Source organism: Stigmatopora nigra, chromosome 9 (genome assembly GCF_051989575.1).
Source record: "Stigmatopora nigra isolate UIUO_SnigA chromosome 9, RoL_Snig_1.1, whole genome shotgun sequence".
Lineage (NCBI taxonomy): Eukaryota > Metazoa > Chordata > Actinopteri > Syngnathiformes > Syngnathidae > Stigmatopora > Stigmatopora nigra.
The window spans coordinates 2,960,933-2,976,300 of NC_135516.1; the positions used below are offsets into that span (position 1 = coordinate 2,960,933).

Here is a 15,368-nt window from a genome sequence, read left to right on the forward strand (position 1 = left end):
AAATTGGGCGCCCCGTTCTCCAATTGGTGGCGCGGCATCCTCACATTTCTGGGGTTTTGGGTTCGATCCCAGGTCAGTCCTCACTGTGTGTACCCTGAATTGGTTACCAGCCAAACACACGGAACAATTGCAAACAAACGGTAGAATTTTTTTTGTTTTCCTAGTTTTAAATTTTCTTCACCTTAATGTTTATGCAACTTACGACAATGGGCAAAACCAAATAAAAGACAGCTTCTGATTATAGAATGGGTGACCCAAAAAAAAATCAACTATTTTAAAATGTGGTAAAATACCTACATCTAAGTCTATGATATCTCATCTTATTTCATTTTCTGAACCACTCTATCCCCCACTAGGGCTGCAGGAGTCTACCCAGCTGACTCCGGCCCAGATACACCCTGAATGGCCAGCCGATCGCAGGGCACAAGATGACGGACAACCATGCACTCACACCCATACCTGGGGGCAATTTATAATGTCCAATCAGCCTACCATGCATGTCTTTGGAATGTGGCAGGAAACCCGGGGAGAACATGTAAACTCTACACAGGTGGACATGACCTGGATTTGAACCCAGGACCCCAGAGCTGTGAGTGCCGATCTGACGCCGATCTATTGGCTCGTTCGGGACTCAGCTCTCTCACCAGCGGTTTTCATATTTAACACACAGAATAGTGGAGAGCCATACACACCCATCAAAAGATCCCCATTGTGCTCCAGAGCCATGTGTTCCCGACCCAGCGTGTAAAATATAGCGTAGGTGGCCAAAGTGGTAACGCGTCAGCCGCAGAGTTCTGAGATCGAGGCTTTGATCGGGCCTTCTTGTGTGGAGTTTGCATGTTCGCCCTGGGCTTGGGTGTTTTTTTTCCAGGAAATCTTTAAATCATCAATCCATCCAAAAAGAGTGGGCAGGTTGGACAATAAATCACCCCAAGGTATGAGTGTGAGCCTACTGAATGGTTGAATACTGTGTATACAATAGCTTTGACAATGATAGTAAACAGAAATCTTGCTGGCTTTAATTAAATAGCCACTGAGATGTGCTAAGAGCCAATCTTGGACCTTCCTAAATGTGGATAATTTGTCAATGAATTACTTTAAAAAAAACATCAACATTGTGTATATCTTTCACATGAATAGGCCTTGGCAATCAAAAATGAATTATTTCTTCAAAAGATTGGAACATTTAATAGTTGTGAGATGCAATAGTCTTTCATGGATGTTCTGAGAGTAAAACAATACAATGTGCATTCCTTAAAGGGGGAATTGATGCTGGATAAACATAGCATTTAGAATGTTTTTGGTGTTTGAACCCACATACAGGCATCTGATTTGTGGCAAAAAGAACATTTTGAACTTTACCATTTAAAAGAAAGCTGAAAAAACACATGGAACCTATTACAAAGGATCACCGTAAACACATAACTCACTCAGACAATCTCAGTCAAGAGAATACCAACAAATACTGAATGTGTTTTTTTCTAATGATGCGGGAAAACAAAATAGCTTTGAAATAATTTATTCAGTTAGACGAATAGAGAACACCTCTGCTACCCCTCATGATAAAAATAGGTCTTAGAGTGGAACTTGTGATTGGTCAATGTTAACTTAGTAGCAGTGATAGATATCCTAATCATTTCAACTGAAGTGCCATCTTTCACAGTCAACATGGATTGATTGCCTACAGCATCAATGAAAGCAAATGATTTAACTAAGCTCAAACAATACAAAACCTATATTTTTTCCCTAATTTGCAATTAGCCGCCCGTTATTTCTAATAGTATTTTCACTGCCACTTTTAATATGGCATGTTTGAGTCATGCCTTTGGTTGCATCAAATAAATCAATGCATGGATTTCCAAGTCTTTCAATAACCAATTACCAGTAATCTTCTTTGTGTCAAGATCACATTCCGTTCCAGTCTCGCAATTCACAATATATTTAGCAGGATTCATTTAAATCTAATTTATTCCAATACTTTCTTCCATTTTGTAAAAAAAATAACATTTAACAAGCCAGGTGAACATTTATTGTTGGGTTAAAAACTGGTACAGGATGTAAAGATTAAGAAAAACTAAGTCAATTAATTCAGTGCTTTAGCCTTTAACGTGGTAATGTTAGACTACAAGATAGATTTTGGATGCCTGTGTGCCATCAGGAATAACAAATTAAAAAGAATACTAAAAAGTACAGATCTGAGTGAAAACCATGGAGATGTTATTACTGCAGTTTGGGGTCACTGAAATATAAATCCAAAGTATTTTGTTTGGACCCAACCACTTGTCTTAAGTTTGATCTTTTCCCCTACAAATGGCAGGTTTTCATACCTAAGACAGATGCCCAGGTATAGTCCCCTGCTGTCCAAAAGCCTTAGTTTATTCATATAATCATTTGAATTTACATCAGCTCTCTTTGATTGTTCAGATTTCAGAGCTCAGTAGGCATCTGTGCTTCTCCCTTTCAGATTGATCCATCACGAGTATGCATTAGGTGTGATGGTTGTCCCCATCAAATGAGGATCAAGTGGGTCTTCAGACAAGTTCAAGTACCTATGCAAAGACAATACAAAAACAAAATAATAAAAGTTATTGTCAATACTACCGTGACATTAACTTTTAAGCAGTAAGATTCATGCTTCTGGATTGACAGAGTGGGGTGATGGGACCCCTCTTTAAGTTAGCGGCGCTGAGACTGTGTATTTGATAGGCCACAACAACCTCTTGAGCATGATCAGCGCAGATCTGATCATTGTGAAATCAAGGCATATCACACACTTAATTCTTTTGAAATCGAGGAATTATTTAAATTTTTTGAGCAGTAAAAAGCGGACTCAGTACATTCCTTTTGACAGATTGTGGTTATGTGATTCTTTATAATAAATGTACAATCACATTCTAAACCATATTTTAAGAAAATGGAATCAATGTTTGCGATTGGGTCTGTAATGTCTGCATCTCATGTCAGTACAATCGCATTCCACAAAACTACCTATTATCTACGAAGTAGAGCAATAGAAAATGTATGCAAACCTTGATTGTTCCTTGACTGTTTGCAGCAATCAACACATTTGACTCCTGAAAAATGAAATCACATTTGCAAAACAGATCAATAAAGTAGCTCCAAATGGACTATTGGTGAGGTAAAAATGTTATCCCATCACCACATTTCTACATAAGATCAATGCAATAGCATAGCAAAAATAAAAACTCACTCCATCTGGTAGAGCCCTCCAACAGACAGCGCTGACAAACTCATTGGTGTCATCTTCCTTCTTATCTTTGTCAAGCACACTCTTTACAGTGTCAAACTTGAATGTTAAAAGTGTTTTGGAAAGTCCTTTGTAGTACAGGTATAAGGAATTGTTCTCACTGCCTGCACACACAGATTTTATGAATTTAGTAATGTACATTCTTGGATTGAAAATAAAAAAATAGCAAAAATATGTCATTATGCATCAACAGTTTTATTTATTCAGAACAATTCTGTAATTGGCTGGCAACCGATTCCTGGGCACCCCCGGAAGATAAGTGAATGAGTGGATATTCGAAACAGAATCCAAAGACTTACCACAGGCAATATAGTCTCCATTAGAAGCCAGGCCAACAAAATTCTTCTCATTGATGTGACCCTTGAAGGAGCGCAGGCAATGGGGTTTGTTGACATTCCACAGCTTCAGCTGACTGTCTGTTGACCTGAGATGTGATTTAAAACATAGGCAATTTTTGTCAGGATATTTTGGTGTAACAATTGCATTACACTGTTTAGACCAGTGGTTCTTAAACTTGTTGGAGCTGCCCAAACGCACCAGTTTCCAATGCGTATTCACCGAACTCTACTTTGGTGTAAAATAAAATATGATTTTGTTTAATTTCAAGATATATAAATTCCTCGCAGCACTGATTGGCCAAGAAATGTCACGTAGTCATCTGCAGCCAGTGATGGTCAAGCGGGGCATGTTATTGTGAATAGACACGAGTCGATGTGTCTCGACCTCCGCGGCAGAGGCTCCAGTTCGATCGAACCCAGGTTAAGAACCACTGGTTTAGACAGTGTTAAAAGAGGTTAAGAATAAATTAATGCGGGTTAGTCCGACAAGGAACAGAATTAGTCCGACAAGGAACAGAATTACACAAAAGACTATTTCCCCAAAACTATGGAGAGAAAAGGTTCTCAAACTCAACTTATCAATAAGTTTGCTCCAGAAGTGGTTTTGTAACTTGAAGCTTTTTTTGAAAGTAGTCGCATTTTGAATGGAATGTGTTTCAGTGTCCTCAACTAAACAATATAAAAATGACAAAAGTGTTTAAATTTTGTACGGAATGTGTTAGAAGTAAAAGAAAAGTATTCATTAAACCATTAAAATGATTTCTGGCATATTCTTTTGTAATAAAACTCCACTAGACATTCTTATCAGAATTATATCTACATAGGAAAAAGTAACCAAAAAAAGGATCCTCAGCGACATATAGACATGAGTACACTTACGCAGAAACAATTTCCTCTCCATTAACAAACTTTGCATAGGAAACAGCTTTCCGATGGCCTTTGAACACCATAATAGGCTGCTTAGTGTTACGGAGGTCATAGTAATGTACACAGTGATCTGCAAGAAAAAAAATGTAATATATATTTAGATAATTGGTTAATATCTTACATTACAGAAGAAAACTACATGTGTAAGGTAAGCAGCCCACAAGTCAGAGGAACAATGATATGTACGTGTTATAAAGTGTTGGTGTGTACTGTGTTTGCCTTTTACTTTCTTGCCTATTTGAGATTGGGTTAAGCAATTTAAAGTAGAAGTGGTCTGAATGTCAGTGACATGTTTTTATTACAAATACCCAGTGAATTAAGGAATTTTAAACACTCGGAATTTCATACTATTATCCCTGTTTAATTGTTTTTGTTTGAAGTCAATAGGAAATATAAATAAAATACAAATATATATTTTATATAATATGAATAAAAATGAGCACAAGTAACAAAGACAGTTTGGATTTCCATTGTTTGAGTAGCGTGCAGTGATGTGTATGTGGTACATGCCAAGGACAGTGTGCAAAGAAATTGTGAAACTTTTTTCCCCTCCAAATTTGTCAAGTGTAGTTAACGTATGAATTAATTTTGAGAATTACTTCCTGCTTAAAAGGACTACATTAAAGTGGATTATAATAGCCAGTTGCACGAGAAAAACTTTTAATATCGACTCTGATGACTAAAGTACCTGCACAACCAAAGGCAAGATGATAGCGGGAAGTTGGACTGAATTTAACACAGCAGACATTAGCTTTAGCTTCGATGCTGGCCACAGAATTGTCCAGATTGGTTGACCATAACTTCACTGAAAAGAAAAGTACACAAAACAACATTCAATTATGTGTAAATGTCAGGACTAGTGGCATTTTTTTTTCAGCGTCATGATAAAAGCAGTGTAAATTTGGTGCTGGAAATTAGCAATATTGATTTTATTTGTTGTTAAATCACAAATTATAATCTTAAACTACCTTTAGCATCATCAGAGCCAGACGCTAACAATTTTGGGTCCATCAGATTAAAGTCCACACTCCAGCATCTTTTCTCATGCTCCTGCAAATAAAGAAAACAAAAAGGTTCAAAATATTTTGTGATATTCACAAATATAAGGTGATGTGATCAGCAATATCAAGTGAATGAATGCAAATACCTGGTACACTTTTGACCTTTGACCAGTAAATCCATCCCATAATATGACTGTACCCTCATAGTCACTGCTGGCTAGGAGGTTCTTGTGATAGCTACTCCAGCTGATACAGCTACAAGGATGGAAATAACAGTTCATTGAATAATGTTATTAGTATGATTCAGATTCCATGAATGACCTAACTTTTGTAAGGGATTGTCACCTGATTTTTGAATTACATGTCATTTCATTTACAGGATAGTGAATGTCCACTGCATCTTGGATCACAGTGCCATATTCAAACACCTTGATCTTCTTTGTCACACCAGCAATGGCAAAGTAGTCACAATCACGGTCAAATTCAATGCTAAAAAGAAAGGAAGAAGAAATGTTGACTTGTTATGATAACTAACTCTATGAAACTGAAGAACAAATAAAGCAAATAAAATCCTCAATAATCCACTTGTAGACATACAAATCAAACGTTACCTACTTTGTTTAAAACAATTGTTCCCACTTTTATATACACAAGAATATTTATTGAAATAATCTTTCATGTTTGTAGCACATAAACACACACAAATATCCCCAACTATACATGGCTTCCTACTAGCAGACAATTATGCCATAAATAAAAAATGTGGCTCAAACCAAAAGGAAAAGCAGAAGCTGTTTAGAATTCATTCCTGTTTTTAGATTTGTCTGGGGCTGCTTAACCACAGCGAATTGACATGTGGCCCAACTGTTATTGTGGCACTTCCATTTCCTTTGTGAGAGTATACATGACAAGTGGACACTCGTAGTTTCATGTCAATAGAGGGCGCCACAATGCCAAATATGGTTGGTGCCACACTTTTTTTTGTCCAACTGTCTCGAAAATAGAAATCTTGGAGAAAATAATAAAAATGTTTAGGAAATAACTCTCACATTGATCACAGACACATTTTGGGAGATCAATAGAAAGAGACTTAATTTTTTTTGTGCCCATTTAAGTATTGTCGCAGACTGCATGGGCACTGTAAAGATTATAATGGAGACACTAATATTTTTTACTTCAAAAACTTCAAGTAGATTTGACAGTATTTCATTAACTACAACATAAACATGTGCAATTCCTGCAATTTTTTTTAGTTTTACCTAGAGACTATACTGGAGCCGTTATAGAGGTCACTGGCATAGGAAAGGGTGGCCAGGGGTCGCACAGAATTGTAGCGTGTGAACTTAGAAAGACACTCCATAAAGTCATCCAGCTGGTTCAAGTTCCTCCCTTCATCTGAGAAAAAACAAAAAAAAACAAAACATGAACAAGAGGAATTCAGAGTATGATGCAATATGGTGGGTAAGATTTATAGCAGGTACACCACACCATTAAATTTATTTTTCATACCAAACACCAGTATGTAGATAACTGAATATAATAAACACTAAAAAGTATGCTCATGCAACTTTGGGTGTTCACATGGAGCAATATGGGAATCGCACATGTCAAATAGCTGGATCTTTAGTCCAACTTCTGGCTATACCTTGGAATTTTAAAAAGCGTCAGATTTTTTTCTCGGTTTCAGTCAAACGTTGAGTTAGTAAATCCCAAGTGTGCTCAGATGAGCAATAGAGAAACATCGACACAAACTCCCTGAAGAGGATTTTTGTTGACATATTTTCGGCGCATGTGCAGCTGGTTGTGTGAGACGAAGTCCCAAATTTAATTGCGGGGAGAGAAGATAAGACAAATAGTTAGGGGGAAAATCTATGTAGAAACACTTGAAATATCTTAAGACTGGATGAGTTTAAAATATGTAATGCCGACAAAATCCAAGTAATTATACAGTAGTGACTAAATAGCCACTCCAACTTCCATGACCAAAGTAAGCCTTACAAATGGTCTCACAGGCTGTCTTCAAAGCATTTCCACCCGCATACTTTGTCAGAGTAGCATACCCGTATTCTTGTATCGCACTTATCTACAAATGAAATGTTGCTCAGGGTGCATTGTAGTATGTATCATACTTGTTCAATTATAGATGGAGTTGTACACTAACCCTGCATGGCAGACACTTGGTTGCATTGGATAGTGTTGCCACCCCTTTTTCCATATTTACTGGAGGTTAAGGTTGGAATCCCGTGAAGGATTTTATTCCCGTACTAATCCAATTTGCAGTGTTTGCAAAACTATTTAGTAGTGCAAAATTGCTTAATGTATTTATAGAAACAATTCATGAATTAATGAAGTACAAGATAATATCTACCTGAGATACGTGACATTTTGTTCGAGAAATAACACTGCTCAAGATCTTCAAAATGAGCAGTTAACCTTTTTCTCCTTGATGCAAGTGTGCTGTTATACCAGGTCTGTCTTTTCCCCTACAATTAAGAAGAATCTCATTAGCTCAAAAGATATACACATTTTTGACATGAAATACGAGACTTCAAATCAAATCATTCGTCCTGCTCACCTGGGTTGTTCCACCAAATTCCGGCGGCTGGTTATAGTTGGGTGGCTCAATTATACTACTACAGCTATCAGCAAAAGGAGAGACACTCATGTGTTATTAACATTCATTAGACAATGTATTTTCAAAACATGAAAAAAGTAGGTAGAAAAATCTGATTATTTAAATTTCCCGAATTTCCCAAGCTAATGTTTTGAAATCTGAAACGCTTTCTGGAAAAGTTTGACCATCAAAGTTCCATCTTTACTTTGAGCAATAAATAGCATTTATCTATTTTGTATCTTGCACTGGGGTAAACATTTTTTCCAAAACATTTGGTCTGACAGTTGTTTTTAACCCAATACTGGGTACATATCTAATTCAATTATTTCTCCATCACATCTAGTTTGCTAACTATATGATTCTTGTTTTCTTAAGAAGGAATACTGTTATGTGTATGAAAATAAATCAATACAAATATTTTTTTGAAAATTAAAAGAAGCATTGAGAATGAAATGTCCAAAAATCGAGCATGACTACTATGTTTATTTAACACTTAAAATGATAGTTGTGCGCATAGTTATTAGTGAGTAAGCTGCAGAGAAAAAAATGATTGCCTTGGGAAAAATGGCTGCATATTTGGATTCAGCAGGCCAATGTTAGATTTATTTGTCATAAAAATCTTACTCAACAGAATTTTTCCCTCTAAAATTGTTTCCCAGTGTAATGTACTGTACTTAAAAAATCAGAGAGAAGAGTATTTGATGGGGTCTAGTTGTACCTGGGTAATGGTGAGGGTGCCTCAACATTGGGCACTGTGCATTCTGACTCCATTGGAGAGTACAGCCCACTCATTTCCTGCAAGGAAACAAAAATAAAATAAGAGGATTTTTCCTGACTAGATGTGATCATTTCCAGGTTAAGAACAATCGGCATTGTTCCTCTTTTTATTACTGTCATTATTGTTTAGTTTTATAAAACATTTTACCTCAACACGTTTAATATCCTCTTCAAGAAAGTTTAGCTCCTTTTGTAGTTGTTCCAGTTGCTGTCAAAACAGTCCCAATGAAATAAGGTGGTGTCTTCTAAGTAATTCTTTTTAACAGGTTATAGTTAAAACAAAAAAAAGCTATTTATAGCAATTGTACCTCTCTCTTGTTTCTCCTGGCTTCGTTAAGAAACTCCATGAGAATCTGCCTTTGAGCTGCTTGGGATTCCTAGTTGAATTAAACAAATGGAGGATTAATTTATGTTTTTAATGAATAAAATATAATCTAAATAATGATATAAAAGTAAAAAGGAAAAGAGACAAGCCAAACCAACCACGTGAGTTTTTGTTAGGCAGATCTAATACAGTTGAGCCTGACTAAGCCCCTTGGCTTTTTTTTTTTTTTTTAGGTATTATGGGATGTTAGAAATTGTGGCCAGGAGCATTACATACTTAAAATAGCCCATCTATTGAAGGCGCTCTTTGTAGTGCGGAAAATACTGTACTTTTCTTTACCAAATATTATTGCCAATAACGACGATCTGATTTGTATTTGTACTCTTTAACCAAACAGCAACAAGAGTAAAAGACTTTACTATCTATTGTGAAACTGTTGCTACAAATATCCTAACATAACTTGTAGGTTATATTAATGGTGGAATATTTTGGGAACTATTTCTCTTGGCTTTATTTTCTATCAATAAAGAAAACCATTTTAACAGGCATGGATGGACTTTATTTATCATCTTCATATGCACAGAATAAAGCCAATCGGAAACTTAAAAAGTCCTGGCCGTAAAAAATAAAAAAAAATAAAAACAATCGACTTTCTTTTATGTTTATCACCCAGGCTTACCGCCTCCAGCTGTTTCTTTTTCTGAACCAGTAGCTCCAACATTAGATTAACATTGGCCAGGTCCAAGTTCTCTTGGTCCGGACTCAATACATCCTGGAAAATATGCCACCTGGATCCATTCTAGGGATCAAATGAATCAATGAAATGTAAGAAGCTTTTCCTTTTTTACAGCCTAAATGTCATTAAAATAGGACAGTTGTGAAAGCAATTTACTTACAGGATGATCTAATTTCAGTCTCTTCTCTTCTGATCTTTGCTTCTGTTTAAGGATCAGTTCATTAACTGGTGATAGTGAAAGAAAAGCAAGTTCTCTGAGTAAGTGAAAAACACTAACATTCATACATTTGTTTAAAAAAAAAAGAAAAAAAAAGAAGTATGTTTGAATGGTTGGAAAAATTAATTGGTGTGACATACACCAACGGCTTAAAAAGGAGACAGAGGTCTGATCTACATTGCGAAAAATTCACAACATGTTATGATTTGAGTTCGTTTAAAGTAGTGGAATATCTTTTGAGATAATTATGATGAACATAATTCCTGTTAAAAGGGGCAGAATGGATCCGATTCATTCTCATTTTTCTTCTGATTTATAATCAGCATTTTCATTGGTGGTAATCGTTCTACCTTTGAACTGATTACTTTTCATTCTAATAATACACAGTAAACAACATTTTAAACAAAAGAACTTACCTTCTGATAGAACATTTATCTGAACTAAAAAGCTCCAATATGCAGTAAGCATCAAGCATTAAATAAAATGTAAATTCCATTGTAGCCACAACCTACCGAGAAAGTTTGGGTAAAGTTGATCCACATTATCAACAATGTAGTTGCATTTGGGGCACCTGTTGCTATCCTCCAGACTCTGCCGGATGCATTTGAAGCTGCAAACAATTAAAGTGGTTGCAATTAAAGCTTTAAATCTCACAATAAATCAATTCCGGTTTGAGAAAATATAGACATATTAAATGAGAAACTCATGAATTTGACACTGGTAATAATAGATTAATAAACTCAGCACAATTCTTGAGCCAATTTATTCTTTTAAGAAATAAGCCACGACTTACAAACTTATTTTACAAAATACTGGATACGAATACAGTGGTATCTCGAGATACGAGCTTAATTTGTTCCGGGACTGAGCTCGCAAGTCGATATTCTCGTAACTCGAACTAACGTTTCCCATTGAAATGAACTAAAAACAAATTTATCTGTGAGGGAGACCTTTTGCACCGGTGAATCGTAATATATATCACAGACAAATTTAAATAAATTTCGATTACGATGCAGACACACTCAAAAATAAGTTTAATCTCACCTTACACTAAACTTACAGAGGCTCCCCTACTTACGAACTTTCAACTTCCGAACAAACGGGACACACTAACTTTTCTGCAAATTGCGTTTATGTAGAAAAATGTTTGTAAGTTAAATTTTGTATTGCGTGCCTTTTTCCGAGTAGTGCTTCTTTCCGCCGCCAATACCGGCGCCTGGCGCTGTGAGCTCAGCTCACCCAGCATCTACCTTCCTCTGCAGTGCGGAAGTGTGTGACGTATCTCCAGTGTGCAAAGAACATTTTTCATTTTTATCATTAAATATCTCGTGCATCCATTATTCAATATGGTTGGTGAAAGGTGAAAGGCTTCTAGTGAGGGAGGTGCATTGAAGAGGCAAGCCATTTGAAATGCAAGTGGCTATTATAAAGAAGCTTGATGCGCGTAAGGAAGTGGTTAGCGTTGCACGGGAATACAACTTGAATCGGTCGACCGTCAGTACCAGTCATAAACAGAAAGATCGAGCAGCAGGACCCAAATACTGAACGTTGCACAAAGGTTGCAAATCAATTGAATGAGGCCATACAGTGCTACCGCATTTATGATGAAAAAAAGAAGAAAACTGTGCAATCGTCATTAAATAGCTTCTTTTGGCCAGTTTCTCGTAAATCTCCCTCTCTCCATCTCTCTAATGTATGTATACAGCACTGTATGTGTTCTCTCTATTTTATTAAATGTTTTTTCAGTACAAACCAAAGCTAGTTACTTATACAAGCCTTAAACATACAAATGTACTTATATAAACCTTCAATATACTTATATAGGCCTTAAAAATAAATTCTAATGCAAAATATAGCACTGAATCAACTTCAATTTAAATAACTTCAACTTATGAACACATTCAACTTATGAACAGGCGCTCAGAACCTAACTTGTTTGTAAGTAGGGGAGCGTCTGTAATTCTAATTATGTTTTACATTTTGTTACCCTTATAGTCCCAGCCGGGTTTGCTGTTTGCCCCGTCTCCACTCTCACTTTCACTATTGATGGGCTGTTTGCTTTTGGTCCCTTCAAAATATTACGAAAAGGATGCACATTAGGACACAATAGGATAACGCACGGCCACTTGCCAACGAGAAGTAGTCTTGTATAAGCGATCGCTTCCCCCACCGGGGGCTAATAGGGTTATGGGGAAAAAACACTGGAAAAATGCAACGCTCCACCCAGTGCTCACAGAGACATTACAAAGAGGGAGTTGCGACCAGAGACATTACACGAGGGAGATGCGGGGAGAGAGCCAGTGCCCCTGATGTTCTTATGAACAATTAATTTTAATGTATCCATATGTGGACATGTAATTATATACAGTGGTACGTACCTCTACGTACAAGCAGCTCTCCCTACGAGATGCTAGAGATACGAGGATAATTTCGAGCAAATAATTCGCTCTAGATACGAGAAAAAGTTCGAGATGCTAGAAAGCCAGGTGGCCATGACATGAGAGGCTGTTTATCATTGTAGCGCACTGTATTTTTTGTCGCATCTCTTTCGTATATAACAGATATCTACGAGCACTGAACGATTTCTTCGCACGAAATTCTCCTACACATGGACCAGAAAACACACAACGTGCGTGCGCGGGCAAAAAGAGGGCTTTCTGGGTAATGCAGTATACTCGTACACACAACACCGATAGCCAATGGCACCCTTTTTCAGAATAAAACTTCATTATCCACAATTAATACGTGGGTAGGCTGAGGTGTTGCATTTCCTGTTTTCCTTCCTTAGCCTGTTAGCTTCTGTGATCGCTCTTTCAAGAGTTCTTCTCGTTGGCAAGTGGTTGTGTGTTATACTATTGTGAGGACATTTGTATGCATCATTTTCCGAATATTTTGAAGGGAATAGAACAGCAAACAGCCCATCGATAGTGAACGTGAGGGTGGAGGCGTGGCAAACAGCTAATCCAGAGAATGAAGGTGAAAAAAAATTAAAACAAAATTAGAACAAATTATAATTCAGTTTTGTGTAAAGTTACATTAAACATATGTTTAAGTGTGTCTGTATATATTAACACATGTTTAAGTGTGTCTGTATATATTAATCCAAGTTAATTTAAATTTGTTTGTTCGGTTACGAGTGCGTTGCCGTGGATAAAAAATAAGCGTAGACCCCCCCCCCCCATTTCTATGTCCGCCTGTGAACCCTCCACGTCTAATTTGAGTTCTATGAACACATTTTAGTACTATTTAATCACTCATTATTTGTTATTTTGTCAGTAGATGGCGAATTAGAACAAATAAAAATGTTTTTCCAATCCAATATCTGGTATTTGGTGTTTTTTCAGAGGGTTGGAACAAATTGATTTGTTTTTAGTTCATTTCAATGGGAAACGTTCGCTCGAGTTACGAGAAGATCCCGGAACGAATTAAGCTCGTATGTAGAGATGCCACTGTACTCAGGTGCCCAAGCCCAAACCCTGGCAAATAAGTGTTTTATGCATCCTCTTCCATCTATCCCTTCATCGCAGAAAATCATCCCCATTCTAACCTTAAAAAAAGAAAAACAATTCTGCCCAATATTACAATATAGACACATGGATGCAGGCAAATCAGCATCAATCATAAGCCCCGAGTAATCTTAATCATTTAAAATGCACTTACCAAAAACTGTGTCCACACTTTGTCATGTGTGCTTCTTCTATCATTTCAAAGCAAATAGGGCTAGAAGAAGGAAAACAAGCAGTTATATTTATTCTGTAACCTGTAACTATGAACATGAATATGGTCACTTCTTTACAGTCTTTGGCAGCGGTCCCCAACCTTTTTCTCACCACAGATCAGTAAAGCTCTTTCTATTTTCTCGCAGACTGGCTAATGAGGAGAGTGACAATTTAAGAGAAAATGTGTGAGGGTGTGGTCGGGGCACGAACGACACCCACGACGGCAAAAAAAGTCCCAAGCATTATTGCATTTATTTATTATTATTATAACAACTTTTCTCATTTCAAGTAAGAGGGCGGAATTGAAAACGTTAATCATTTTTTACTCTGACGGACCGGCGCAAGGCAGCTCGGTGGTTGGGGACCACTGGTCTACGGCCAAAATGTATATCGACATGATTTCAGTAAAATAGCTCCACTTTAAAGATAACTTTTTAACAAAAAGATATAACTAGAAGTACTGAAGCAAAAAAAAAAATAGACGTTGATGCACACACAGTTTGCTGACACCAAAATATTCATTTAAAATTAAAATATAACAAGACGGATTGGTCTCCAGGTGTCCATAATTTACAGGTATTATACATTGCATTTTTTAAATGGTGCACTCTGTACACACATCATCCTCAGGATGCATTTCAGGCAACATATTCATTATATCTGTAGCTGCACATATCTCATTGACACACACTCATTCACCACAATTCCAATTATTAAACACTCACCAAACAAAATCGTTGCTTTTATCCTCATAGGAATTCAACAGGCCGTTGTAAAGCGGCGCTTGATGGAGAGACCTCTTCCTGCTCCCGGAGGACGCAGAAGGTCTACTCAGAGACGCGAACCCGCCTCGGGACGACGAGACGGTGGCCAGATTTGGCACGGACATGCCACCGTCACCCGCCGCTGCCAGTGTCCGGGAGGGCACAACATTTACAGAGTTGTTGCCATTGCTCGTGACGCCGTTGCTTGCACCACTAGTGTTCACGGTGCCTCCTGTACCACTGTTGTTACTAGTACTGCTACTTGTGCTGGGCACAGAACTTGCACTGCCAGCGATTTGCGGGGACCGCTTGTTTGACATCATGCAAATCCCACTCGAAGAACCCCCTCAATTCGCGGTGGAGTTATTCAAATTATCCAGACGCTACTTCTTGGCTATTTAAGCCGACTGCCCAGCTCGCTACTTGGTTTATATGCTAACATCCTGGCAAGGGTGGCACATCATAGTGTAGATTTCCAATTACTTGTTGGCGTCTGCCCACCCTTTCTCGACGCTCGAGCCCGACGAGTAATTACAATATCAGATTAAATACGTGACCATTAAAACAGGAAAAACAACTACCTTCTCACTATGCAGACAATTAGCCGGCTAGGCACATTTAGCTACAGATAGAGGGCTAGCATAAGTTTGTTTGATTGCCCAGCTACGCAGTGTCCGCCTTG

General features: G+C 37.4%; 1 protein-coding gene and 1 long non-coding RNA gene across 2 annotated transcripts; one reads left to right on the top strand and one right to left on the bottom strand.

Moving 5' to 3' along the window:
* Positions 1–32: 32 nt before the first annotated feature.
* On the top strand, positions 33–929 carry LOC144201828 (uncharacterized). The gene is made up of 3 exons (XR_013327402.1): positions 33–140; positions 357–589; positions 671–929. It is a non-coding gene; the product is annotated as an uncharacterized LOC144201828 (long non-coding RNA).
* Positions 930–1,503: 574 nt separating this feature from the next.
* On the bottom strand, positions 1,504–15,368 carry cop1 (COP1 E3 ubiquitin ligase). Its single transcript, XM_077724916.1, has 20 exons — positions 14,648–15,368; positions 13,864–13,923; positions 10,716–10,813; positions 10,147–10,211; positions 9,930–10,049; positions 9,234–9,302; positions 9,074–9,133; positions 8,867–8,943; positions 8,110–8,173; positions 7,903–8,017; positions 6,794–6,929; positions 5,880–6,023; positions 5,681–5,789; positions 5,502–5,583; positions 5,222–5,338; positions 4,486–4,603; positions 3,568–3,692; positions 3,212–3,372; positions 3,030–3,074; positions 1,504–2,549 (listed from the first exon to the last, which is right to left on the bottom strand). The coding sequence occupies exons 1-20, from the start codon at positions 15,007–15,009 to the stop codon at positions 2,532–2,534; spliced, it is 2,145 nt and encodes a 714-aa protein (XP_077581042.1). The 5' UTR covers positions 15,010–15,368; the 3' UTR covers positions 1,504–2,531.

What these genes read in the sequence shown, in the direction of transcription:
- cop1 (XM_077724916.1), bottom strand. Translation starts at nt 15,009, where the DNA reads ATGATGTCAAACAAGCGGTCCCCGCAAATCGCTGGCAGTGCAAGTTCT. An exon ending in GACTGAAATTAGATCATCCT is followed by an intron (nt 10,050 to 10,146) that starts GTAAGTAAATTG and finishes TTTGATCCCTAG; the next exon opens with AATGGATCCAGGTGGCATAT. An exon ending in AAAAGAAACAGCTGGAGGCG is followed by an intron (nt 9,303 to 9,929) that starts GTAAGCCTGGGT and finishes TAATTCAACTAG; the next exon opens with GAATCCCAAGCAGCTCAAAG.